General features: G+C 39.9%; 1 protein-coding gene across 4 annotated transcripts in view; it reads right to left on the minus strand.

Annotated features, from left to right (window-relative positions):
- Positions 1–4743: 4743 nt before the first annotated feature.
- The window catches only part of HELZ (helicase with zinc finger), a 155264-nt gene continuing 136354 nt past the window's right edge, over positions 4744–23653 (minus strand). For all 4 annotated transcript variants that reach the window (XM_037913350.2, XM_043527736.1, XM_037913354.2 and 1 more), the window contains exons 30-31: positions 12044–12296; positions 4744–6230 (exon numbers count right to left, since the gene is read on the minus strand). In XM_037913350.2, the coding sequence (XP_037769278.1) occupies positions 5899–6230; positions 12044–12296 (585 nt within the window). In that variant the 3' untranslated portion in view covers positions 4744–5898. The remainder of the gene's footprint in view (positions 6231–12043; positions 12297–23653) is intronic.

Consider the following 23653-nt stretch of genomic DNA (forward strand, 5'->3'; position numbering starts at 1 on the left):
GCCAGCACCACTCTCAGACCAGGTGAACATGCTGAAATGGGTTAATTTGAAATGTGTGGCCATTCTGACACCTTTACTCACATTGAGAAGTACTTTACTTTGCAAGGAAGGGCTGCTCATGGAGTAAGGTACAGTTCAACAGGACAGAATGGGCAGGTGGCAGAATCTGGCCCAAAGAGCGACGGGTGAGGGTGGTGAAAAATGGACACACGCTTGACCTACTCATAGGTGCTCAATCACTCTGCTATGAAATGCGGATCAGGCTCAGCCTGGAGAGCAGGCACCTACATCCACAACTCCCTCCTCAGAAGGGCTGTGTGGGGGTACAGACCAGGTTTGCCTGATGCAACAATGGTGGGCCTTCACCCATGCTATGCAAAGGAGGTGCTTAATAGCTACTGACGGGGGCTGGAGCAAGCCACTCCTCCATTGTCTAGTGCGGTCACACTACCCCACCAACCCCTCTAAAGGTTCACTGTGCATTCGCAATTAGAGGCAGACACGTTAGAAACTGGTGCTGTCCATGGTGTGCTGCTCCACCAATGCCGGTAAGCTGGGCTGTTGAGCCACATCAACGCTAACCAACCACCATGACTCTTCTAGAGTCCTCCTCTGGCAGGATCAAGCTCACTTTGGCGAATGAATATTCAGCGGCGTGAGGATGGATACGATGCTTGACAAAGGGCTACGGCCAATAACAGGCATTCACCAGTCCATGGTTCCCTCAGAAATCTCTCAAAATAGGATTTACTACAAATGTTTTTTATTTTTACCAAAGGGGGTGGAAATGGTGTTAGCCCTTGGAGGACAATGCACGTTCTAGGTGAACCCCTGGGAGCTGGAGTTTGGTGCTCTAAAGACAGGAGAAGTGGGGAACATGGGTGTATGTCCAGCATTTACAGGAGGGCTTCTGGTAGCTAGGGAGTCAGTGGGGTCAGACTCTAACATGGGAGGGGTTCCACTATTGAAGGACAAATCCTATTTCAGGGATCTCCTCCATAGGGGGAGAAATCTGGCAATGGCACAGGTTGGGGTAAGAGACAGGTTGGTAGCTTGGTGAGGATGGACTGGAAGGGCTCCTGCAGCAGAGGCTCAGCCAGGTGAAGCAGATGTCCAGAGGGCAGGGGAAGGTGATGCTAGAACTGGCTAGATAGGAAGAATTCAAATTGGAGGTGTTTTCAGAGAGATGGTGTTAGCTACAGCAGGGTCTCACTGATCACCCTTGGGGTCAGGAAGGAACTTTCTCCCAGGTCAGAATGGCAGAGAGACTGGAGGGTTTTTTGCCTTCCTCTGCAGAGGGGGCACAGGTCACTTGCTGGTTTGAACTAGGGTAATGGATTCTCTGTAATTTGAAGTCTTTAACTCAAGATTTGAGAACTTCAGTAACTCAGTCAGAGGTGAGGGGCTATTAGAGGAGTGGGTGGGTGAGGTTCTGTAGCCTAGGATGTGTAGGAAAAGTCAGACTAAATGATCGTGATGGTCCCTTCCGGCTTTAAAGTCTATGAGTAGCAGGAAAAACCAGGACAAGCAATGGATGGGTGAACTCATACCCAGTATTGTAATGAAATTTACCAAGGACAATGAGATAAAATATTGTAACATTACTACCAGAGAACTGATCTCAGGAACCATCCTGTTTCAGAGTTATTTCTAGCCTCACATGTTAGAGAGCAGGATCTCTCACTGTTTCTTTTTTCTGATCCAAGACGACCAAGATAAAGGCTTGTAAACTCTCTGCAAAATGAATCCTTAAAATACAGAAGAAAAATCTACCAACTATATTGTTAAATAATGTCTTTTTTAAAGGGCAGCAGCTGTTACTTTTTAACAGTAACCTTAAATTAAGTGATTTACCTTATAGTTCCAATAATTTACTCTGACGTTCTCTCTCAATTGCACGGTGTGCAACTAGCTCTTAATGTAGCAAAAAGACACAAATTCCCATGCGAGTATGATATTTTGCTCATGAAAATGTAGAATGAATTAAAAGAAAAAATCAAAACCAGAACCTTTTCTTGAAATTAAATGTAAAGTCTTTTAGTTTAGAGCCAGATCCTGTGGTCCTTATGGAGGCAAAATGTCCATAGGCCATACTGGCAGTCTCTCAAGTAAGGAACACAAGATTTGACTGTAACTACAATGTTAAGTTTCAGAGTAACAGCCGTGTTAGTCTGTATTCGCAAAAAGAAAAGGAGTACTTGTGGCACCTTAGACACTAACCAATTTATTTGAGCGATGAGCTGTAGCTCACGAAAGCTTATGCTCAAATAAATTGGTTAGTCTCTAAGGTGCCACAAATGTTAAGTTTGACATTTTAGCTGTGAAAAAGTGAAGGGCCAGATCTACGACTGGTCCAGTGCCCACTGGAGTAAATGGATGTTGTAAGTGATCATCTATTGTATAATGCAGCTTGCGTGGGTGGCAAGATAGACTGGAATGCACAAGGAGACGGTCTGACTCCATGGTAAGACTGATACTGTGCTTTAGGAGTTCACACTTGTTACTGGGCTGATGAAATCTAATGACTGAACATACAACCAATTTGGGGTGTTTGCTCTGCTTTTTGACAGCCTGCCCTGAGGTTGGCACTCACCGTCGTGAGCCACTCCAGACAGTGTGACAGTTAGCAGGATTCACGTATCACAGGTCAACTGGATTTGCAGATCATAACCCAAACACTGTTAAAAGTTTAAATTTGACATTGAGAGTTTTTAAAGGTCAAAGATTAGTAATAATGAGTGAATCGCAGTCATATGAGGATCTTGATACAAAAGACCTTGAAAAGTTATGTAAAGACAGGGGAATATCCCATGAAATGAAAGCCTCAGATCAGGAACTGAGAGCTTTGTTCAGCTTTAACAGGTGTCCAAGGACCCTGCTGACCCAGACACTGCAATGAAACTGGTCCTACTGCAGCAGATGGCACTCACACTGTGAACCACTCCAGACAGCATGACACTGGGCATGCTCGGTGTTCGAGTTGTTTGAACTTTTTGGAATTTAGAAATTCAGGAGAAAACAAACAAAAATTCATGAGCCCTCCCCCCCCCAGCCGTTTTTTTTGTTCTACTCAATACAGTATTTTCAAGTAGCTATAACTTTGTAGGATTTGAAGAAATTAGGTATAAAACTAAAAGGCCTCACTCAGGACAGTACAAGCAACTTTTTTGAAAAAGCACCTGAAAAATTTCTCAAGTAGTGAAGAACATTTGGCTCATCCTAAAAACCTGCAAATGACAAAGTGGATTTTTATAAACTATTATCCAAAAGATCTTATCCGTGGACTTACAGAAGCCATGAAAAAAATGAACCAAAACAGTACATAAAAGTAATTTTTAAGGGAAAATCACAGTTTAAAGCATGAATTTAGAATGTTGCTTCTGTAGTTATAATATCAGTATATGACAGTTTTAATAAATGTGGTGGGATGCAACTCCTTAACTATTTCACAGATAGCAGTCAATTAAAAAGTGCTGTTTATTAGTTAAATATTCAAATATGGTCAACAGAATCAAAAGATTGCTCCATATAAACAAGTGACTTTGAGACCCCTGAAATTACAGTGCCAACTTGGCAAAGTGAAGTGCATTTGAACCCTATCTAACTTTTTGTCATAGTCTCTTGCATATTACCAGGAACTTTGCACAGGACATTCAGATATACAGATTTTCTCCCAGACCTTGTCGGCCAGCTGTTCAGCTAGTGTAAACTGGCTTAGCCTCACTGAAATACATGGATGTATGATGATTTCCACCAAGCTGAGGATCTGGCCCTTGTAAATTCCCATGGACCTATCTATTTCTGCAGTCCTCAACTGAGCAAATGCCCACTGAAGTCAATGGGAGTTTTGTTGATTAAGGGTCATAGAATTTGGCCCCATCTCATTTTGGATCCTCTTGATCTGGTGCTATGCATCAAATTGCTAAGCAGTATTTGGAAGTGATTTTCCACCCATCCCCTGACATCTTTTGTTTGGTTTTGTATAGTAAGACACAGATTAACTAGGTATGCATGTTCTTCTTTAAAGCAGGAAAAGCAGGTTTTCAGCTAAGTTTCTGAACCATGAACCCAGCAAAGATTTTTAGAAACCATTCAAACCTCTGTGGTGTACTGAATTTAAATGAGTCTTTTTATGTAAAGACCCACAGTTTATAACCCAAAGTCAAACACAAATAAATTTATTATAACCAGAACAAAAATCTGATTGAATACAGCAGCAAACACTGCTCATCAGCACAGCCTCTCACTGACAGCTGTAAAAGTCTGGAATTAACCCTTATGTTTTTCAAGTAGGGGGTGGGAGAGAAGATGCGCAATTCCAATGAGAAACATGAAGTTAAAACCCCCTCACAACTCTGAAATCGTAATTCTGACATCTACTGGAGGAATATTGTAAATAAATCAATCCCAGTCTTGTGAAAAATCAATTGTGTCCCAGATTTAAAGAGATCTCTTGAAGTGTAGAAGGACTACCACCACCTCCGGAGAAGCTATAAAGATACATCTCTTCATTTCAAAATTATGAACAATGTACAAGACCAGAAATCCTAAAGGATAAATTTTATCCTTAGAGCTTTTCTCCAAAGATTTCTCTTTCATCTTTACATACACTGTAGAATTCTCTTTCTATATGTTATCATAAAGGACTAGGGTTGTGGAGATCTTGAGTAGAACTCAGAGATAAACAAGTTCATCATTTTAGTCCCAAAGAAGATTTAGATAAATTTGGATACAGCTTTGACAAACATTAAATCTCTTCTTTAATGATGTTCCTCAAACAAAACAGTTAGCAAAATATTTGAATTTCTTTGTATAATGTCACATTTTAATGTAAACATCAAATAATGTACCAAAAGTTTTACTGGAAGAAAAAAAAAAACCCCAGGAAAAAAAAAACAAAAAAAACCCCCCAAAAAAACCTTAAAGCGGCACAATTCTTTATCTTTATACCACTGGCGAAGGGGAGAAAAAAGCCAGATTACAAACATTTACACATGCATAGTGGAAAAAAAACAAGTATTTTACTAAATTCACGCAATTTTTTTTAAAATAGTTATTAAATCTACTAAGCACCAACATACCTAAAAATTTATTTTCAGCTTCATGATTCATTTAAAAAACCTATCAAATTAACCTTTCAAACAAGCTTAAATTAGTAGCTTGTCTAAAAATAAAATGTAGAGCATTTTTTTAAGTATACCAATGCTTTTTATCTGAATGTTTCCAAACAATGGCAAGTGTCTGCAAAGAATGCCTTTACTTTACCCTACAGTGGATGGAGAATACAATACCACATCATACAGAATCTAAAACTATAAAAGTCTCAGAATGCAGCATCCCTTCACAAAAAAGCTGATAAAACTGAAAGTATTTATAAGATGCTGCACCTTTATTTAAAAAAAAAAAATTAAATGAATTTAAGCAGAAATAACATACATTTTTACATTAACTGGCCATTTCTGGTACAGAAACCCAGCACAGTATGCTAATGTTATTGAATAAATGTAATTGCTACTTACAATTTCTTTTTAAATACAATTTAGACAAACTTTTTTTTTATTTTTATTTTTTTTAAAGTTGCACAGTTAACCTCTTAGCTGCTAGCTTAATGCAACACATTGGTAACATTACACAAATTAAAAAATAATGTGTGTGTGTGTGTGTGTGTGTGTGTGTGTTCTACATAAAAGCTTTCAAAATTCTGACCCACATCAAAAAATGCAAAATAATGGAATATAATTAAAAAATTAGTTGCAAGTCTAGCAGCAAAGCAATTAAGTGAGGATATATTTACTAATATAAACAAAGGGAATAGTTGCAACTACAGGTGAAGCCCCAACTATCTTAGATCTACTGACACAAATAGAAATTAAATTCTCTCTAAAAAAAATAATCTGATTATTTAAAATAGGAGTAAAAGCCATTGCTACCTGATGAACTACCTAGGCTAAGTTCCTGAAACAAAGACAAAGGGTCACTATTCTTTTTTGCCTGCTCAGGAGGAGGTTTGGGCTTTGGCGGAGCCCGCAGAGCACTTGCGTAGGACATGGCAGGCTTGTTCCCCCCAGCATTCTGCTGGCTGTTGCTGTTTGATTCGACGATCTGCTTGTTGGGCATGAGGGGTGGGAACTGGCCGAGATGCTGCAGCATGTTATAGTTGAAGGAATTGGACAGCGGTATGTTTTCGGCTTTCAGGTGATCCTCTGGGGGTTTGACTGTCTTCGGTGGAGCTGGAAACAGAACAAATAAAGCCGGTTTAACTAAATAGCCTTCATAAGTGAAATCCGTTTGCTGATGCCCTCATACACAATGATAAACTGACATGCAGATACTGCAGAACCTCAATATTAAGTTAAAATGACAAAAGGCTTGAGATCATTATTAGATTTCTTCAGGGCTTCTTTTCAAATGATTCTCGCTTCAGACTACTTTTTCGCTTAGTCCTCTCTTTTGTACAAGCAAATAAGCCTTACTACATCCACGTCTGTAGGAGACAGAGGGACTAATCCCACTGCGAGTAAGGACTGAGTGGGAATGTAAGGATTTAGCCCCTACAGATTATGTACTGGAACTGAAAAAATCTGACACTCAAATAACTTCAGCAGAAATGTGAATACTGAAAAGGTGCTGCTAGTTCGAAAATCAGGTAAAAATAAGATTTTAGTACCTATCCTTCATAGATTTACCATGAGCCACTCCGATTCCAATGATGGCTCCGTCCTGCACAGCGCTGACTCAATCCAGTTTAAGCACTTCCTCAACTTCAATAGCAGCCAGTGGGGCAATTTGCATGCTTAAAGTCAGGCACATGCTTAAGTGCCTTACTGGATCGAGGTCAAGAGCACACAGTATTTCGCAGGATTGAGCCCTGAGAGAACATTACTTTTTTCCTTCTGATTTCCAATTAGTTTAAAAGACCTCTTTCTTATTACAGCATGTCACACATCTTCAGTGTAGTTGTGTCAGTTTCACACCTGTAACATGCCAGGGGCTGATCACACATTTCTCTGGTTCCTTATTTTGGAAATTCTTTATAGATCGATTACACTAATCCTCTAGCTGCAGCTTTACATTCCCTCTGTGCAGGGGGTTGAATTCTACCTTGAGTAACATAGGCAATAGCATTACAAGGTGTAACTGAAGGCAGCATTTAAGATGAATGCTTTCCGTACTAGTACTTGTATTCAGTACTAGTATTTGTGTGTTTTTTAAGCAAGACGATGTTTTAGAAACAAAAAATAAAATAAGACATTTCAATTTAAGTGGAAGCTAAAGAATATTTCCTGATGGCCTAGAGCCCAGTATCTTGCAAACAGTCATACAATGAATTTTGAGCATGCGAGTAATCTGGCACAGTGAGGTTCTGGTCCATGACCTGGGCTCCGAGCACTATGGTAATACAAATATTATGATTTATTAATACTCATGTACTGTAACTTAACATGTGCATAACTATATGCAGGACAGGGCCTAACAGTATAATTTAATGATGTCTGAGGAAATGTGGGTCTCCTTTTTCTCCCATTTTGCAAAATTATTCATGACTATTAGTTAACTCTTATCCTGAAAACAAAGATATTAAAAATGAGGAAGAGCCAACCTGAGCATAATAGGTCAGATATAAATATATCTTACTGTAAAATATATTCTATATTTCAAAGTTGGGTACGTTTCACAAGATACAATCTTTTGTTATACCAAGGTATGGTAAACCAAATCACTGCTTTAGATATTCAGATATTCAAAATAATTGAGGCTCTTTATTTTAAAAGGAAAGGGTTAACTCATTTGCTGTACTGTCAAATGAATCATCCAGAATGAAATATTTGTGAACAAAAATTAGTGTCTTTTATATTCCATTACTCATGTGAGTGGCCATTACATACACTTAAAACACTACTGAAAGTGAGAATCAGAGGCAACAACATGCTGTTGGAACAAGATGAATATTGAGGGCTGCCCAACTTACGGCCAAAATGATTTAATAAGAGACAATACTAGTCAAAAAACTGTACCTCACAATTAATCTTTCCAGTTTTTGACAAAAATAATCTCTTATTAAATGACTTTGGCCTTAATATTGTTACCTATTTTAGGCAATGTTTATACCAAGACCCAGGAATTATTTCTGTTTTATGAGTGCTGGCATTTGTAAAAGAACTTTAGCCCCTTTTACAGGGCAATTAAACAATTATTTTCCTTTTGTATTACATGGTTATAATTTTCCTTCTCAAGGCACCACAAGTCACAGAGTGTTGCCATGCACTGGGAAACAGTGTCTGCCTTTCACCCAGAGAATTCCTAAACGGATTATATTTCACTGTTTCCCAAGTTTGTAAAATGGCTTGGGATCCTTTGCTGTGATGAGTGCTATACAAATAAGATATTTTCATAGCAACAAATCCCTTTAAAAACACGGTGAATGATCTGGCAGATCTGATCTGTTGGACAGCACTGCTTATGCATATGGTGCGATTTCAGAGGATGCACGATAACCATTTGTTTTCAAACTCCTGTGTTATTTTAAACTTATTTTTGCAACTCGCATAATTTTAACAGGTGCAAGACATTACTTTCTAACCAAATAATGTTTGCGATAGTTCCCCCTCTAGGGACACAGTACTATAGTACAAGTGCTACTGTTTAGGGACCTCTATATTAGTGCCTTTATCTTCAGTCAAAAGGAAACCAATTTCCTGATCTTGCTGTACACAGGTCTAGTGTGTGCTCAGGAGCTATCACCCAGAGGTATATGATACAATCCATAAACACTGCATGTTAAGGCCATAGTTTCTATTTCATCAGGAAAAGCTGATTACATTAAGTCAGTAAACTTAATTCTGTGCTATAAGGTCAGAATGCCTTGGTTCTTACATACCAAGGGAGGATGTATTTATTTGTGTGCCACAAGACACATTTCACATTAGCCCAATAATGTTACCGTATAAGGTCAAAGAAGTTGTTTCCCAATCAGTTTTCTACGTAGGAGAGAAAGCCTGGGTTAACTATTAGGAGAAACTATTATAAGAACAGGTAGGCAAGGCAACAATCTGCTAAGGAAGGAGAAGCTGTGAAATCAGTAGGAGAGATATTCAGGAGTCACCCATCTTCTGTCAGTTATTCACACTGATCCTCCCATGATGCACAGGGTGGACTAGCTGACCCATTAGAGAAAGGATGCCTCATGTTGGGACCTATGCTAATTCAAACACTCTTTATCCAATGAGACAGATCTCCCAGGGTGGGGAGTGTCTTTCACTTTCCTTCTCGTTTCATAGCTTAAACAGGCTAAAATTAAAATTTACAGCACTGTACATAATGCATTCACAAACTGAAACTCAGACTTCCAGTGCAACCCAACTTATTACTGATGTTTTAGACTGAATGCACTCTTGTTAATTGATATGTTCTTGCTCCATATTTAACTCCTCCTGCAACTATAAGAAAATTGTGCTTTAAAGCGACGAGTATGGAACAGCTTTCCAGTGAATTTTCTGAATCCTAATGAAGTACCATACTTTTAGCTGGGGAATTCTGCTCCTGTCTGCCAGAAGCTAGGAAAACTCAGCCGTTTATTTGGAGGATAATGATATAAATGAAATCTAAAATAATGCCGATGATGGGCACTGGGCATATTTTGTAATTGTTCCCATCTTTAAAAATTAAATGTTAATTTCATGAGTTGAGTATACAAAAACACCAGTGCAGGATGATTATCAAGTACAAAGAAATAAGTACACAGAACAGCCTCATATTAGAAAGGCCACAGACACCTCCTGAACAGGTTTGTTTTTAACAGAAAGGTCGACAGACAGACAGACAGAAAGAACAGACAGGACAGACAGGGTTACGTAGCTTACAAAAAGAAAGCAAAAGATTAAAGAGAGAGGCCAGATGACTTGCATGAGGGCCCCGGGTGAGAAAGAACTGTAAATGAGGCACCCAACACAGAAAGAAATACATACTAAATACCACTGACAACAACTTAACCTATGCTCAGTCTAAAAAAGGAAGTCACACACAGCAGAATGTATGTCAAGCCTCTCAAACTGCAATCTAGGAAGAGCCTTCAAGAGTGTGCAAAAACCCAGAACAATTTTATGGCAGTCCTCCTGTACTCCATGAATCCAACGGCTGCATTTTTAAATATTCTTGTTGCTTCCATTCCTGATGTCCCAAAATGTGAGCCCCTCCACCCTCTGCTGTCAACTGCTCATTCCAGGCAATGAGTCAAGACAGGGGTGCAATACTAGCGTCTTATTTCAGACGGATAAAATAACATCAGCCACAAACACTGAAATTGCTGGGGCCTAGTCACTAACAATTAGTACCACAAAGGAGAGTTAAGATTGGACTAGAATTAGGCCTGCAAAACAAGAAACATAGAAAAACTCAGAAGACCTCAAAAGTGGATTGCGTTTCTTTGCATTAGGTGCGAGACACAACAAATGTGTGTGTGTGTGTGTGTATTTATTTATTCATTCATAAAAATGGCTTCCATGCCTAAGAATGGAAACATGTTTGTACCAAATACTGATGCTAGTCTAACTTGCCCAGCTGGCTTTAGGATTTATCAGTTGGTAGCAATAGATATATAAGGTACTTTTTATATTTCCCTATTTCCTTTGAGGATTTTGCTTAGAGCCTTACTCTCAACCTTTACACTAAATCAATGAAACGTGATACATATTGATCCCAACATAGTCTAGCAGGAGTTTCAGAGCTTCCATCATATCAGCAAACCGAAAAGCCTAGAGCAACATCAGATCTGGATGCCACTGTGGTGAGAGAGAATATATTTTTCCAGGGCAAAAAGGAATATCAATATTTTAAAGGATGTGCCCTAAACTTGCAAAGGCACAACCATGAGGCTAACGTTGCTGCAGTAACTGAGGGTATAATATTTCCAATAGTGTTTTGGAAGATCAAAATTTTAGCACTCTGAAAACGTAAAATGCATGAGAAGAAAATAATTCTAAAGCACTGCAGCTAATCTGTGTCAGTTTTTTCGTTCACTCTCTGCTGACTTTTCTTTTAGTATATATGCCATTAATTTAAAACACCTTAGTAACTAGTGCACCATGAAACCGAAAGGAAGCAGAAACTGCATGACACTATTGGTTTTAAGAAGTTGACCAAATACAAATAGGTCTTTTAAAGATAATAAACAGTGGCTATGAATAAGAGTTGTTAATACTTATATGGAAAGTTCACATACATTAATACTGATAAAATAAAACTTAAAAAACAAAAGAGAGCTTGTTTTTTATTTGAAATAAGTGTGGAGAAAGGGTGCCATACTGGCAGACTTCTTGTTTGCAAAGTAGCAGACAAGATTCCCTATGCTGTACCAGCTCTGTTCTGGAGTGAGCCCCTCCAGCAGTGAAAAACTAGTTCAATGTCCATGATAAATCAGTTTCCACTAAGACTGCCAGCAAGGAAGCCAGTTTCAAGGGTGATTCTTCTGTGATGTACCCATGTCTATCTGTCAATGTGCTATGATGGCCTATAGCACTGACACGTTTAAGCATGTGAGTTCACTAGGAAGTGCACTGACATCTCAAACTCAATTCCTATAGATCACCGTCAAAATCTAAGATGGTAGCAGTAACAGCAACCACTGCTTTAAGGTGAAACAACATATCTCACACCACACCCCTTTTGTCACCAGGTCCTGTTAAGCACAAACTGGCTGAACTTTAATCAACGGAAGAGAATGTTTGAACTTAGTAATATTTCTGGAGGAGAGTGGAGCTATTTGGAGGAATTACTTCATAGCATTCACTTCTCAGTCACATGCAACAGACCAACCTGCTAACTACCTGAGACAACAGTATATGAAAATAGGACTTGTACACAATTAAAAACCAAAATAATGAACACTTCAGAAATATTTTGCCTAAATTCGCTTCAAGTCTCAGCAGACAATACACATACATTGTGAAGAGCAGCTAAGCCTCATTTAGCGTTTGTCACTCCGGCTCAAGCAGTTCACCCCAGTAAGGCAAGTGGAGGGATTTAGAAAAAGAGAAAGATTACTTACCTAACAGTTCTCTGGGTGGTACTGCTCTGTTGGATCCGTTGCATGGAATGTTCTGATATGGGGCAGATGAGGTGGAGTTTACCCACAACTCAGGGGATGAATAGTTGAAAGAAGACTGGTTACTATGGTCCTGAAGCTCTTTACACTGACCAAGATTGTCTTGAGGAGTGTTAAAATCTTCAGAACAAGCCTGGACTGAACTAGAGGAAATTCTTCTTTGGTACAACGGCCTGCCTGGTCCTCTTGGTTCATACTGAATAAAAAAAAAAAGTTCTTTAATTCGCTGGCATACATGTTATGACAATTTCCCCCCTACATCTCTCTTACAAATTCACTTGTGAAAGTGCCTTCAAACACTGAAAAATCTTAAGAAATTCCCGCTAGTAATGACTGCATTAATTGACAAAATTGACAATTGCTGTTAATGATAAACAGCAACAATATCTTAAAGCATATAACAAAGAGAGTAGAGTTAAGGTTGAGATTTCTTGATTTGTAAATACTGGATATCTCAACCTAACATTAGTTTTCTTTTGCACAGTATCTCTCTATAAACATGCAAATTTAGTCTCCAAAGGCTTAAATAAGGGAGAGGGGCATTTACATGAACAGGTGAAAATGCTCAATTACAATGCACAGAAAATAACTGGCAGGTTTGACCTCTGATTTCTACTATAACACAGGAATGACTTGCATACCAGGATTTGGGAAAGGATGAGGTCATATTTATATGCTGGCCTTTGCATAAAGATATGCGCACAGAGAACAAATGCTTTGAAGAACGGTTTGTTATCACGGGGAATAATGCAAAGAACTGTATTTGAAAACACAGAAAAGACTTGCTTCCATTGATCTTGCAGACAGTGTAGATGAAAAAGACAGGAGATGCATTAACCCCTAGGTACCAATAGTTGAGATTTACGGATGCTCTAAATGCTTGGGCAATTCAGGGCAGACACCCTCTGTTAAGGTTTAGTGCAAAAGATAAAGTTGGAGCAATGTAGAAATTATGGTCACAACTGAGTGAAAGAAGAGGGAGAGCCTTATTTTGCTTTAAGATGGACTCTAATGGTCATTTGGGGGAAGACAGGTGTCCCACAGTTTTACCCTTCTCTGCTGGTGTGAACTTGTCTAAATAAGGCAAAGGTAAAGTTACTTCTAGATGACGGCAGAGCAAACGTACAGTAGTGTGAAAGTGGAGATTTCTGCAGGGGACAAATATGGACTGAGAAAGGCAAAAGGCCAAAAATTGTTTTGAAGTGCAGGCACCTAATTTCACATTTCCGAGTAAGGAAGTCCCATTTTGAATAGAGATGCAGAGAGCATTTGAGCAGAGACGCTGCACATGGAGATAAAAAACAGCTTTAAAAATTAGCCTGATATTACTATATTCCACCCCAAAAAATCAGTACTAAAAGACCAATAAGAGTCAATGAAAAAGTGCTATCGCAATAGTAAGTAGAATAATACTATGTATATAATAGAAAAGCATGAAAATACTAAAAATTTTATTTACAAAGCTGAAAATATAACAAATGAAATAAATCTTAAAATACAAACAGAACACCTGACTGCAAGCAATTTGGGGCAAGGACTGTCATTTTCTGTGTGACTACACGGTGCCCTATCTAACTGGCCTCCAGGCGCTACCACAGTTCAAATGTTAAAAAAGGTAGTGGCATAAAAAGTCAAATAAGGAGACTGCACTGAAAAAAGGGGGGGGGGGGAATGCACAGAGTGATGGAGATTAAGGACCTAATATTTAAAAGGAAATTTGCTGGCATGTAAAGCGAGACCAGGTAAATAATTGTGTGTGCAAATATATGGTCTTGACTGAGGCCATTTTGATCTAACTACTGTATCTGATTTGCAGGGAAGAGAGGGTTTGTTTTAAAAACCAGGCTCTATGCCTGAAATAAGTTTAAAACATATTTAGTTTTCACAGGCTTTTTGTAAATGGAGAGACCATGACCTGAGGCAGATATTGGAGAATAACTGATCATTAGAGACAACTTAATTGTAAAATTCTTTGATTGTTAAAAAGAGTAAGATAGTCTTGAAGGAAAGTTTTCTTCCAAAGCCTCCTTTGGCTCCAGCTTTTGGGACACAGGATTTTCTTTTTTTAATTTGCTTTAAAAAAAAAACGTATTTTTATTACATAAAATGTAAGAAACATACATTGCTCCCCCAATGTATCTGCTTGTGGGCACATCCAGTATGACTGGCCAATCAAAGAATAAAATGCTAGCAAATTACTGAACATATTCATACATTTCTTGCTACTACTAAAGTCAGCAGGAGGTTTGCCATTGATTTTAATGGCAGCAAGACTGAGTCCATATCATATTTCCAAAGTGTAAATAAAATGTAATATATTTCAATCAGATATTACATAAATTAATATTATGGCCTAGAATAATTCAAAAGAACTTTTTTTGATGTTTTGAACTGGGGCCAGATTTAAAAAGGTATTTACGTGCCCGAGATGCAAATAGGTCATCATAAGATTTACAAAAGCCGCCTAAGCAAGTTAGGTGCCTAACTCCCATTGACTTTCAATGAAAATCCTGCCAAAATCAAATTGGCTAATGCCTGAAGTTCTAGCCCTAAATGTAATTCTGTATGTTAGTACTGTAGTTTGATCATATTGATAGAATGAAAAATAATCTGATAAATGGTAAACTGAAGGGGGATGCACCTAGAAAACATACTTTCCACATTGGCACTATCAATATTTTCTCTGTATTTGATTTATTGGGGTCAGTCTGCCTCCTGTATGATGACTTATGTGACCCCGCACAGCTCTGAAGGAGCATGGGGGTCAGTGGGAGTCTAGAGCGCCCAGCACGTCACCAGATCGAGAGGTGAGGATGCTCGGCATCTTACAGGATCAGACTCTCTCTTTGTAGCAGCCACAGTAAACAACAGTCACCTTAGAAATTCTGTTTGTCACAAACTACGCAGGAGAAATTGCATCAGAATGAAGGTTTTTCACATGCACTCCGGAGTTCAGGGCACGTATTATATCCAAGGGAAAAATGTCAGACACTGAGCAGTGACATTTTGAGCTATTGTGAATCTCTCTGCTCTAGCTTTCTTCTCTTCATTATAGAGCACTTAAGCCTCCAATTATGAGCCACCTCTAAAAAAGTACCTTTAGAAAAAGAGGGAAAATGTCAGTTTGGGTGGATAAAAATAGCTGAATCATTGTTTTCCTTCAATCCCTAACCATGCAATTAGAGTTTGACTGTGATATATCTTGAATTCCCCCAACAGGAAGGCTGCTTCTGACAATTTTGTTTTAGGACATTGGTGGCAGAACACCCTGGATACGTAATGTATCCAATATGTTGCTGCTGCTTTTAGAGTTTAAATTTGCATCTTAAATCAAAGGTTAAAAAGCTCCATGAGGGCCTGGGTCCTGAAACCCTTATGTGAGTAGCCCCACTGACCTAACATTAAATACCTGGTGCTTGTAAAAACATGCAAGGATAGATCTTTATTTGGTGTAGACATAACTCCATTATGGAACTACACTGATTTTCAGCCACACAGGATCTGGCTCTCAAGTTATATTTCTGCCTCTTTAATCTCTGTTGGTTATACAGAAGGCAGGACTGATTAAAAGCCATGATTGTGTTTTAGGGAAGAAGAGGCTCCCGTGGCAAATGGCTCACAGAGGTGGTCTAACACAGTGGCTCTCAACCTTTTCAGACTACTGTACCCCTTTCAGGAATCTGATTTGTCTTGTGTTCTCCAAGTTTCACCTCACTTTAAAACTAGTTGCTTACAAAATCAGACATGAAAATACAAAAGTGTCACAGCGCACTATTACTGACAAATTCCTGACTCTCTCATTACCATATAATTATAAAATAAATCAACTGGAATACATTTTGGAATACAGTATATAGAGCAGTATAAACAAATCACTAAGAAATTTTAGTTTGTACTGACTTCACTAGTACTTTTTATGTAGCCTGTTGTAAAATTAGGCAAATATCTAGATGAGCTGATGTACCCTCTGGAAGACCTCTGCATACCTGCAGGGGTACGCATATCCCTGGTTGAGAACCACATGCACCTGCTTTCTAATCACCAGATTCAATGGGTGGAAGGAAGTGATCAACCATATCAGAACAACTGTGCATGTAGGAAGATGCCTGCTTCTCAAGAAAAGGCAATGCCTCTCTCTCACATTCCTGAGGAAACATAGGTACTTAACACAGAGGATTCTATACAATTAAACTCCATTTTAAATATATATAATATATTTAAATATTTAAAATAAAATTCATAGTGTTTATCAATATCTATTCAATAGCTTCATAAATGGCTGGATAATGGCACAGTTATAAAGTTTGTGGACAATACCAAGCTGGGAGGGGATGCAAGCGCTTAGGAGGACAGGATTAAAATTCAAAAGGATCTTGACAAACTGGAGAAATGGTCTGAAATAAATAGGGTGAAAGTGAATAAGGACAAATTCCCATGAACATTAATAGTATGAGCACAGGAGCAAGCCCATAGTACCGATCATCATTCAGAAACAACAGGTGAAAGCCTGGTCCCAGTGAAGTCAATGGGAGTTTTGCCCTTGACTTCAGCGGAGCCAGGATTCATCCATTGAATTCAAAACCTGAATTATTTGTTACACAGGTAACATGCAAATTCAAAAAGAGTTTGTCCCCACTAACATCTCAAAGAATTCAGAATATATTATCTACCATAAAAGGAGGTTAGATCTGGCAGACAAAGAAGGAGGAAGGAAGGTTGATGCAGGTTTTCGTTTTTTTTTTAAATCCTTAAAACAGAAATTTGATGCGTATGTTACAGCCAATCCTTTTCTGAGGCATAAAAAAAAGAAGTTGATACACAGAACATTTAAGTTCAACTTAAATGAGTGCATTAGATACTCCTTCCCACGAACTTCAGTTTTAAAAATTACCCATTTACAAGTAATTTTACTTTTATTATTTTTTGTGAAAGTGTTGAAGACCAATTTTATTTTGTAAATGGCTTTAGCTCAACATGCAATGCCGATTTCTTTGGTTTAATGTAACAGAATTGGCTTTACTAATTTCACTGCTCTCAGTATTCAGGGCAGATATCACTATTCACAGTGTATGTATAGGTGTAGATTTTCCTGCTGATATATATTTTTAATGCACAGGATAATAGAAAGAGAAGCAATTCCATAGGGCTTACAGATTGTCTCTCAGTTTAAAAAAAACTATATTATTGCTGAATAAGTTAGATTCCGGCTGGCAAAACTACTATATCCAGTTTCCCCTTGTGTCATATTTTGTAAACTTAGAAACAGATGAAAAATAGCAACAAATGATTGGACAGCTGCACAGAAGTCAATGCTTTCTTGCCTTCGTCTGGCTTAGAATATTATACGACATAGGAACACATTTCAGACTTCTTAATTGATGCCTGGTACCAGAACCGTCCCTTGGGTAGGGTGAATTGGGGCGACCACTCCGGGCCCCACACTTTGGGGGGCCCTGTAGGCCGGAGCGATTGGTCAGCGGTCAGTCAGTCCCAGAAGAGACAAATTTGTCACTTCCGCCCCGGGCCCTGCACTCCTTTAGGGACGGCCCTGCCTGGTGCTAAAGGTAATAACAAGTCATGCATCTACTTGCGGGTGACAATGATGAGCGTAAGATGGAATGTAATTGAATATATACTCTTTGCACCTACCAAATGGAATTGATGCAAAGAGCTTTGTGTCAGATCTGCACATACAAAAAGGAATCAGGTGTGGACAACAACAAATGTGTGTACTGTAACACTAATTTATGAAGAAACACAAAGTATCTATATGGATATGGCTACATCTGAAGGTAATACAGATTTCAGTGTAAAACATCCTTTGAATTGTGAAATATTTCTCTGTACTACTTAACTTACTGCTCTGCAATATCAAGTCTATGGTAAGATTAATGAGAAAAAAGGACAAAGTATCTCTCACAGGTCATCAGATATAAAAACACAGGCGTGTTGCAGATGTACAATCTGTTTCAGCTAAAAACATTTATTTACTACCTGTGTAGCAATGCGATAACTCTGATAACTTTACAACAATTCATATTTGTTTCCAATAATACCTGCTCCAAGGAGACAATACTCAATAAAGTCTGCAGGAAAACTGAAAATTATCTGTCCATCACAGCACATCATTTAAATCTTAAAATGCATGAACTATTCAATGCTATGTACACATCTAGCTCCTGCACTTAGTTATATACAAAGAACATAACATATTCTGCCTAAAACAAAGTATTTCAGTACATAGTAAAGTTTAAGACTTTAAAACACAAACCCTGAGTTTCTGGAAAAGGCAATGATAACTAAAATACAATCAGGTAAGAGAGAGCAGCATTCTTCCTCTAAAAGCTTCACACACATTTCATTCTGGTGCACAAGGGATATGCAGGTAGGTCAGCACCCACTATATACCACAGAGAAAGATCTTCAGACTGGCCCCACATAGACAGAATGAGAAAGCCACTCTAACGTGGGCTAAGGGATGAGCCGCAGATCCATATTCCTTCAGATCCAGTGGCTCTATTATCTTCTGCAACTGGTACAGCGGCAGCAGGATCTGTGCCCCCTGGCCCCGGTTTGGAGATACATTTAACATCTCAAGTGACCCCTCACTCCACCCATGTAGAGTTTAAATACTCCGGCTTTGTATTCTGCATCAAACATTTGTGGAGTGCCTATACTAGCATTTACAAATGTGTTTGCTGACTTGATTAATTGGCAATCAATTAAATTGCGTTAAAAACAAGAGCAAAAAGCTTACCCTAGCCATACCCTCATGACTCAGGGCTGAGTGTACTCAAGCCCCAGTGAATGCAATGGGAGTTGAGAGTACTCTGCATCTCTCTTGTATTTAGCCCTAACGGTGAAAATGAACAAAAACATGCATAAACCTTCAGCAGTGGCAAACCCTCCTCCCACACTGTAAGAATGTCAGCAATACAGGCTGTAGCACAGTGAAAACTCACTTGTTAAATTCATCTTGACTATGACATTTTAAAAATACCCTTTAGTTCTCATTCTCACTCGCTTCGAGAGCACATAAACACAGGGACTGTTAGGTGAAAAAGCCGGAAAGACTGGCCAGGATGGTCGTTTCTGTTATTTAGCAATTGATCCCCACATATTTGTCTTTCTTCCAACTATAGCAGTGACAAAACTGAGGCCTTGATCCGACAAAGACTTACACAAGTGCTTAATGAGTAGCCCCACTGACTTCAATTGGAATTCTGATGTGCACAGAGTTAAGCATGGGCGTAAGTCTTTGAATAATCATGACCTTAGTTGTCCTCCTGTAATGTCTGAAGCCTTGATTTCCATGGTGATTTGCACGTGGAAATACTCTGCACTGCCAATCAGTAGACACAGGAGACGCTGAAACAGTGTGCTCTGCCCATGGCGGGGGTGGGAAAAGGGCAGGAGAGTAGGACAGAGATTTAGGGCTTGTCTAAGCTTAAAACACTACAGCAGCACAGTTGAGCCACTCTAGTGCTTCAGTGTAGACACTATCTATGCTGATGGCAGGGAGTCTTCCATTGGTATAGGTAATCCACTTCCCTGAGAGGTGGTACCTAGGTTGATGGAAAGCGCTTCCACATGGGGATTTGGGCATCCTAACTATGCTGCTCAGGGGTGTGGATTTTTCACACCCTTAAGTGATGTAGTTATGCTGATCTAATCTTCTAGTGTAGACCAGGCCTTACTCACACTGCTGGAATGGATCAGATAAAGGCCTACAGCAGTGGTTCCCAAAGTAGGAGCACTGCTTGTTCAGGGAAAGCCCCTGGCGGGCCGGGCATGTTTGTTTACCTGCCGCATCCGCAGATTCAGCCAATCACAGCTCCCAGTGGCCGTGGTTCGCTACTCCAGGCCAAAGGGGGCTGTGGGAAGCAGCGGCCAGCACGTCCCTCAGCCCGCGCCGCTTCCCGCAGCTCCCATCAGCCGAGAACGGCGAACCACGGCCAGTGGGAGCTGCAATCAGCTGAACCTGCGGACGTGGCAGGTAAACAAACCGGCCCGGCCAGGCCCGCCAGGGGCTTTCCCTGAACAAGTGGCACCCCTAGTTTGGAAACCACTGGCCTACAGTTTTTCTGTCTTCTAATTTATTATTGGTCTTGATTTCCCCTGAATGTCTTCATCCTCACCTGGAAGGTCCAGGACTGTGCGATTCAGATATTCACTTGGCATCCTCATTTGTAAACACTCTCGCATAGATTTTATTTTACACAAACTTTTTTACAGCAGTCATAAATTATACCTGCCATCTCTACAACACCTCACTGTCTCCTAACACTGATCCCTGGCTCCTTGTTTCTTTATATTAACCTTGGTAGGGGTAACAGTCTTCCTTGTGGTCTTCACTTTTTGCTTATGCACAGATTGGCCTTCTGAAATCTTTATAATCTTACCCTCTTATTTTATAAAATGTTCTTTTGCTTACTTTATAGCTAGTCTTGGTATATTCACACACTGATCCTTTTTATCCCTTGAAAATAATTTCTAGATAGCACACAGTACCCTCTGACACAGGAACGTTTTTCCTTAAACACTTTCCATTTCCCCACTGTGCCTTTTCCCTTCTAATGCCCTTATTCTAGCTGAGATAAAAAAAAATGAAGAAAGCAAAACAGAATGCCTTCAAAGATAAAATAGTAACCTTGATTTTACAAACCTTGCCAGCAGATTCTATGAATCTGTTCAGATTCTATGAACACAGAAGAATCAGCTATCCTTATGGGAAAAAGCTACAATATGAAATACTGTATTTTCAAGATCCAAAGATAACTTCTTACTAGCATAAATACATTTTGATCATTTGTGATTCAGAGCTGAAATACTAAAATCACAATTTTTTCCGTTAAAAAGACAGAGACGGTACTTTTGGTTAAAAGATAAATGTCTGATAGTATCAGTATTTGTTTCATATCGCACTAGCCTGACTGTCAAAAGCACACATGTGATGGGAATATCATAAATGAAGTACATCAGTCATCTTTACTTGGTAAAGGGGGAAAACAGACACTTTTGTGAAATGTCAGTGAAAATTAGCTACGTACATGTGAATGAAATTTCCTGTTATGCCCCTCAGCTGCTAGCTACTATGTCACCCAGAAAAAGCAGAGCCAGAGAGAGAAAATATACCAGTCTAATTTCAGCTGCTACGATTTACAGGGGATAAAATACCACTTGGCTTCCCTGACATCGCCTTCTCCTTTTTGGAAGCCCAATTTTTTAAAAGCATCAGAGACCGTTGTGCCTGAACCAAAAGACCACTCAAATCAATAGTGGTCTTTCCACTGAGTTTAAATAGGTTGAGTCTTAGAGAGGGAAAAGACCTATTTAGCAGTACTTCGTCCAGTTTCATTCCAAATGTTGCAAAGTGATGTGGAATGCCTAGCACTTTTCCCTGAGAACTATTCCACCCTCTAAAGACTTCACCATTAAGACATTTTGTATAGGTTTTACTGAAATGGTGGCTACTATTTTCAAACCTTGGCAGTGGAAAGGTGGATTTAATAATGAGCATTTGAAACTGGGAGATAGATCACAACACTGGCTCTAAACTACTTGACAACATCCCACGGTGTAAGTTTGGTATGTCTTGAACTCCAGTACATAAATACAGCTGCCCTCAGTTTCTTCGGAAGTGCTTACAACAAATCTTGAAGAGACTCAATAATGTTCAGTTACTCTCAGTAGAGTGATTTACAATGATTCATGCAGGGATATACCATTTTTGGAGAGTTTCACATTTTTTGATAAACAATTAGGAAGTGATCAAAGCTCTATGAACCTGCGAGTGCAGAACCAGAGAGGATTACTGAAGTTTCCTTTTATATCATCTTCAAATTTGGGCTTAACTTCATGTGATACTGAGACTCCCTGGCAAAGGATCCCCTGTTCTTTGCAAACAACTGTCACCTCAGGCCTGACAAACTCACTACATCAAACACATGCCCTACAGGATATTTATCTATAAAAAGTAACATGGAACTAACTACAAATCTCACAACTTGTCAAGATTCACAATCATTGTGAGATGTATGTATAGCTAATATTTAAGGAATAATGTATTTATACTGAAAGTATGCTTTATGGACTTGGAGTGAAAGTTAGTCACCATGGGGGTGATGTGTCTCGATGATGACCCATTAAGGCAGGAGGGAGTTACTACCCCACCCTCGTTAGCCGGTGATGTAATAAGGCAAGGCGCAATTGTCTAGCCTTGCTCCATCCCAAGGGCTAGTCTACACTGGCAACGCTTAACGTGGCTTGTGTAGTCACGGCTCTAAAAAACCCACCTCCAGAAGGGGCATAGCTACCAGCGCTGGGAGCGCGGCTCCCAGGGCTGGTGCACTGTCTATACTGGCACTTTACAGTGCTGAAACTTGCTGTGCTCAGAAGGGTGTTTTTTCACACCCCTGAGAGAGAAAGTTGCCGTGCTGTAAAGTGCCAATGTAGACAAGCCCCAAGACTTTCAATGGAAAACCATATGACAACTGCAAACAATTGAAATCACTTCGAAGTAAAAAAGGAACATTACAACAGACAGATAAGCCTGCCTATGAATAAAGACAAAAGCCTGTTGCAGTATAAGACAGGCTGGGGAAAGGCCCTCTGTATCCTTTCACCGAAGAGACATCTTGGGGAGCAGAAATGTCGAATCCTGGCTCCTGTGAAGCCAGCCCGCTCAGCAACACACTGAACTCTGGGAGGACAACCTACTTTCTGAGCTAGGAAAGGTCACTATTAATAAGTGTAGACCCAAGTTCGTGTTATATGATATTGTTTTCTATCGTAACCATTTGTTTCCACCACACTCTCTTGCTTTAAGTGGAATCTTTATTCCAGTGGTCTGCAACCTTTTTATGCACAAGATCACTTTTTGAATTTAAGTGCAACCCAGGATCTACCCTGCCCCTTCCCCGAGGGTACAGGAGGGGGCTCTGGGCTGGGACAGAGTGTTGGGGTGCAGGAGGGGGTGAGGGCTCTTGGAGGGAGTTTGGGTGCAGGAGGGGGCTCCAGGCTGGGGCAGAATGTTGTGATGCAGGAGAGGGTATGGGTGCTGGCTCCGGAGGGGGCTCAGGGCTGGGGATTGGAGTGGGGGCTCCTGCCGGGTGGCACTTACCTCGGTCGGTGGCACTCCCAGAAGCGTCCCCGCAGCTCCCATTGGCCACAGTTCCCCGTTCCTGAACAAAGGGAACTGTGGGGGTGGTGCTTGCAGGCAGGAGCAGCGCACGGAGACCCCTACCCCCTCCAGGGGCCGCAGAGGTGTGTTGGCCGCTTCCGGGAGTGGCAAGGAGCCTGTCTTAGCCCTGCTGCACTGCCGGACTTTTAGCGGCAGGAGATCGTGATCAACTGTCAGAGGCTCCAGGATCGACCAGTTGATTGTGATCTGCTGGTTGGTGACCATTGTTCTATTCTATCTTAAATAAACTTTTACTTTGTTTTGTTTAAAGTGATCACAAGTTCTGTGTGTTATACTGTAGCAGTGATTTAAAGTAAAACTGGTAAAGTGGGACACATTGCCTTTTGGGGGCAGACAGGGGATCTGAATTT

The sequence above is a fragment of the Chelonia mydas genome, chromosome 14, assembly GCF_015237465.2.
Source record: "Chelonia mydas isolate rCheMyd1 chromosome 14, rCheMyd1.pri.v2, whole genome shotgun sequence".
Lineage (NCBI taxonomy): Eukaryota > Metazoa > Chordata > Testudines > Cheloniidae > Chelonia > Chelonia mydas.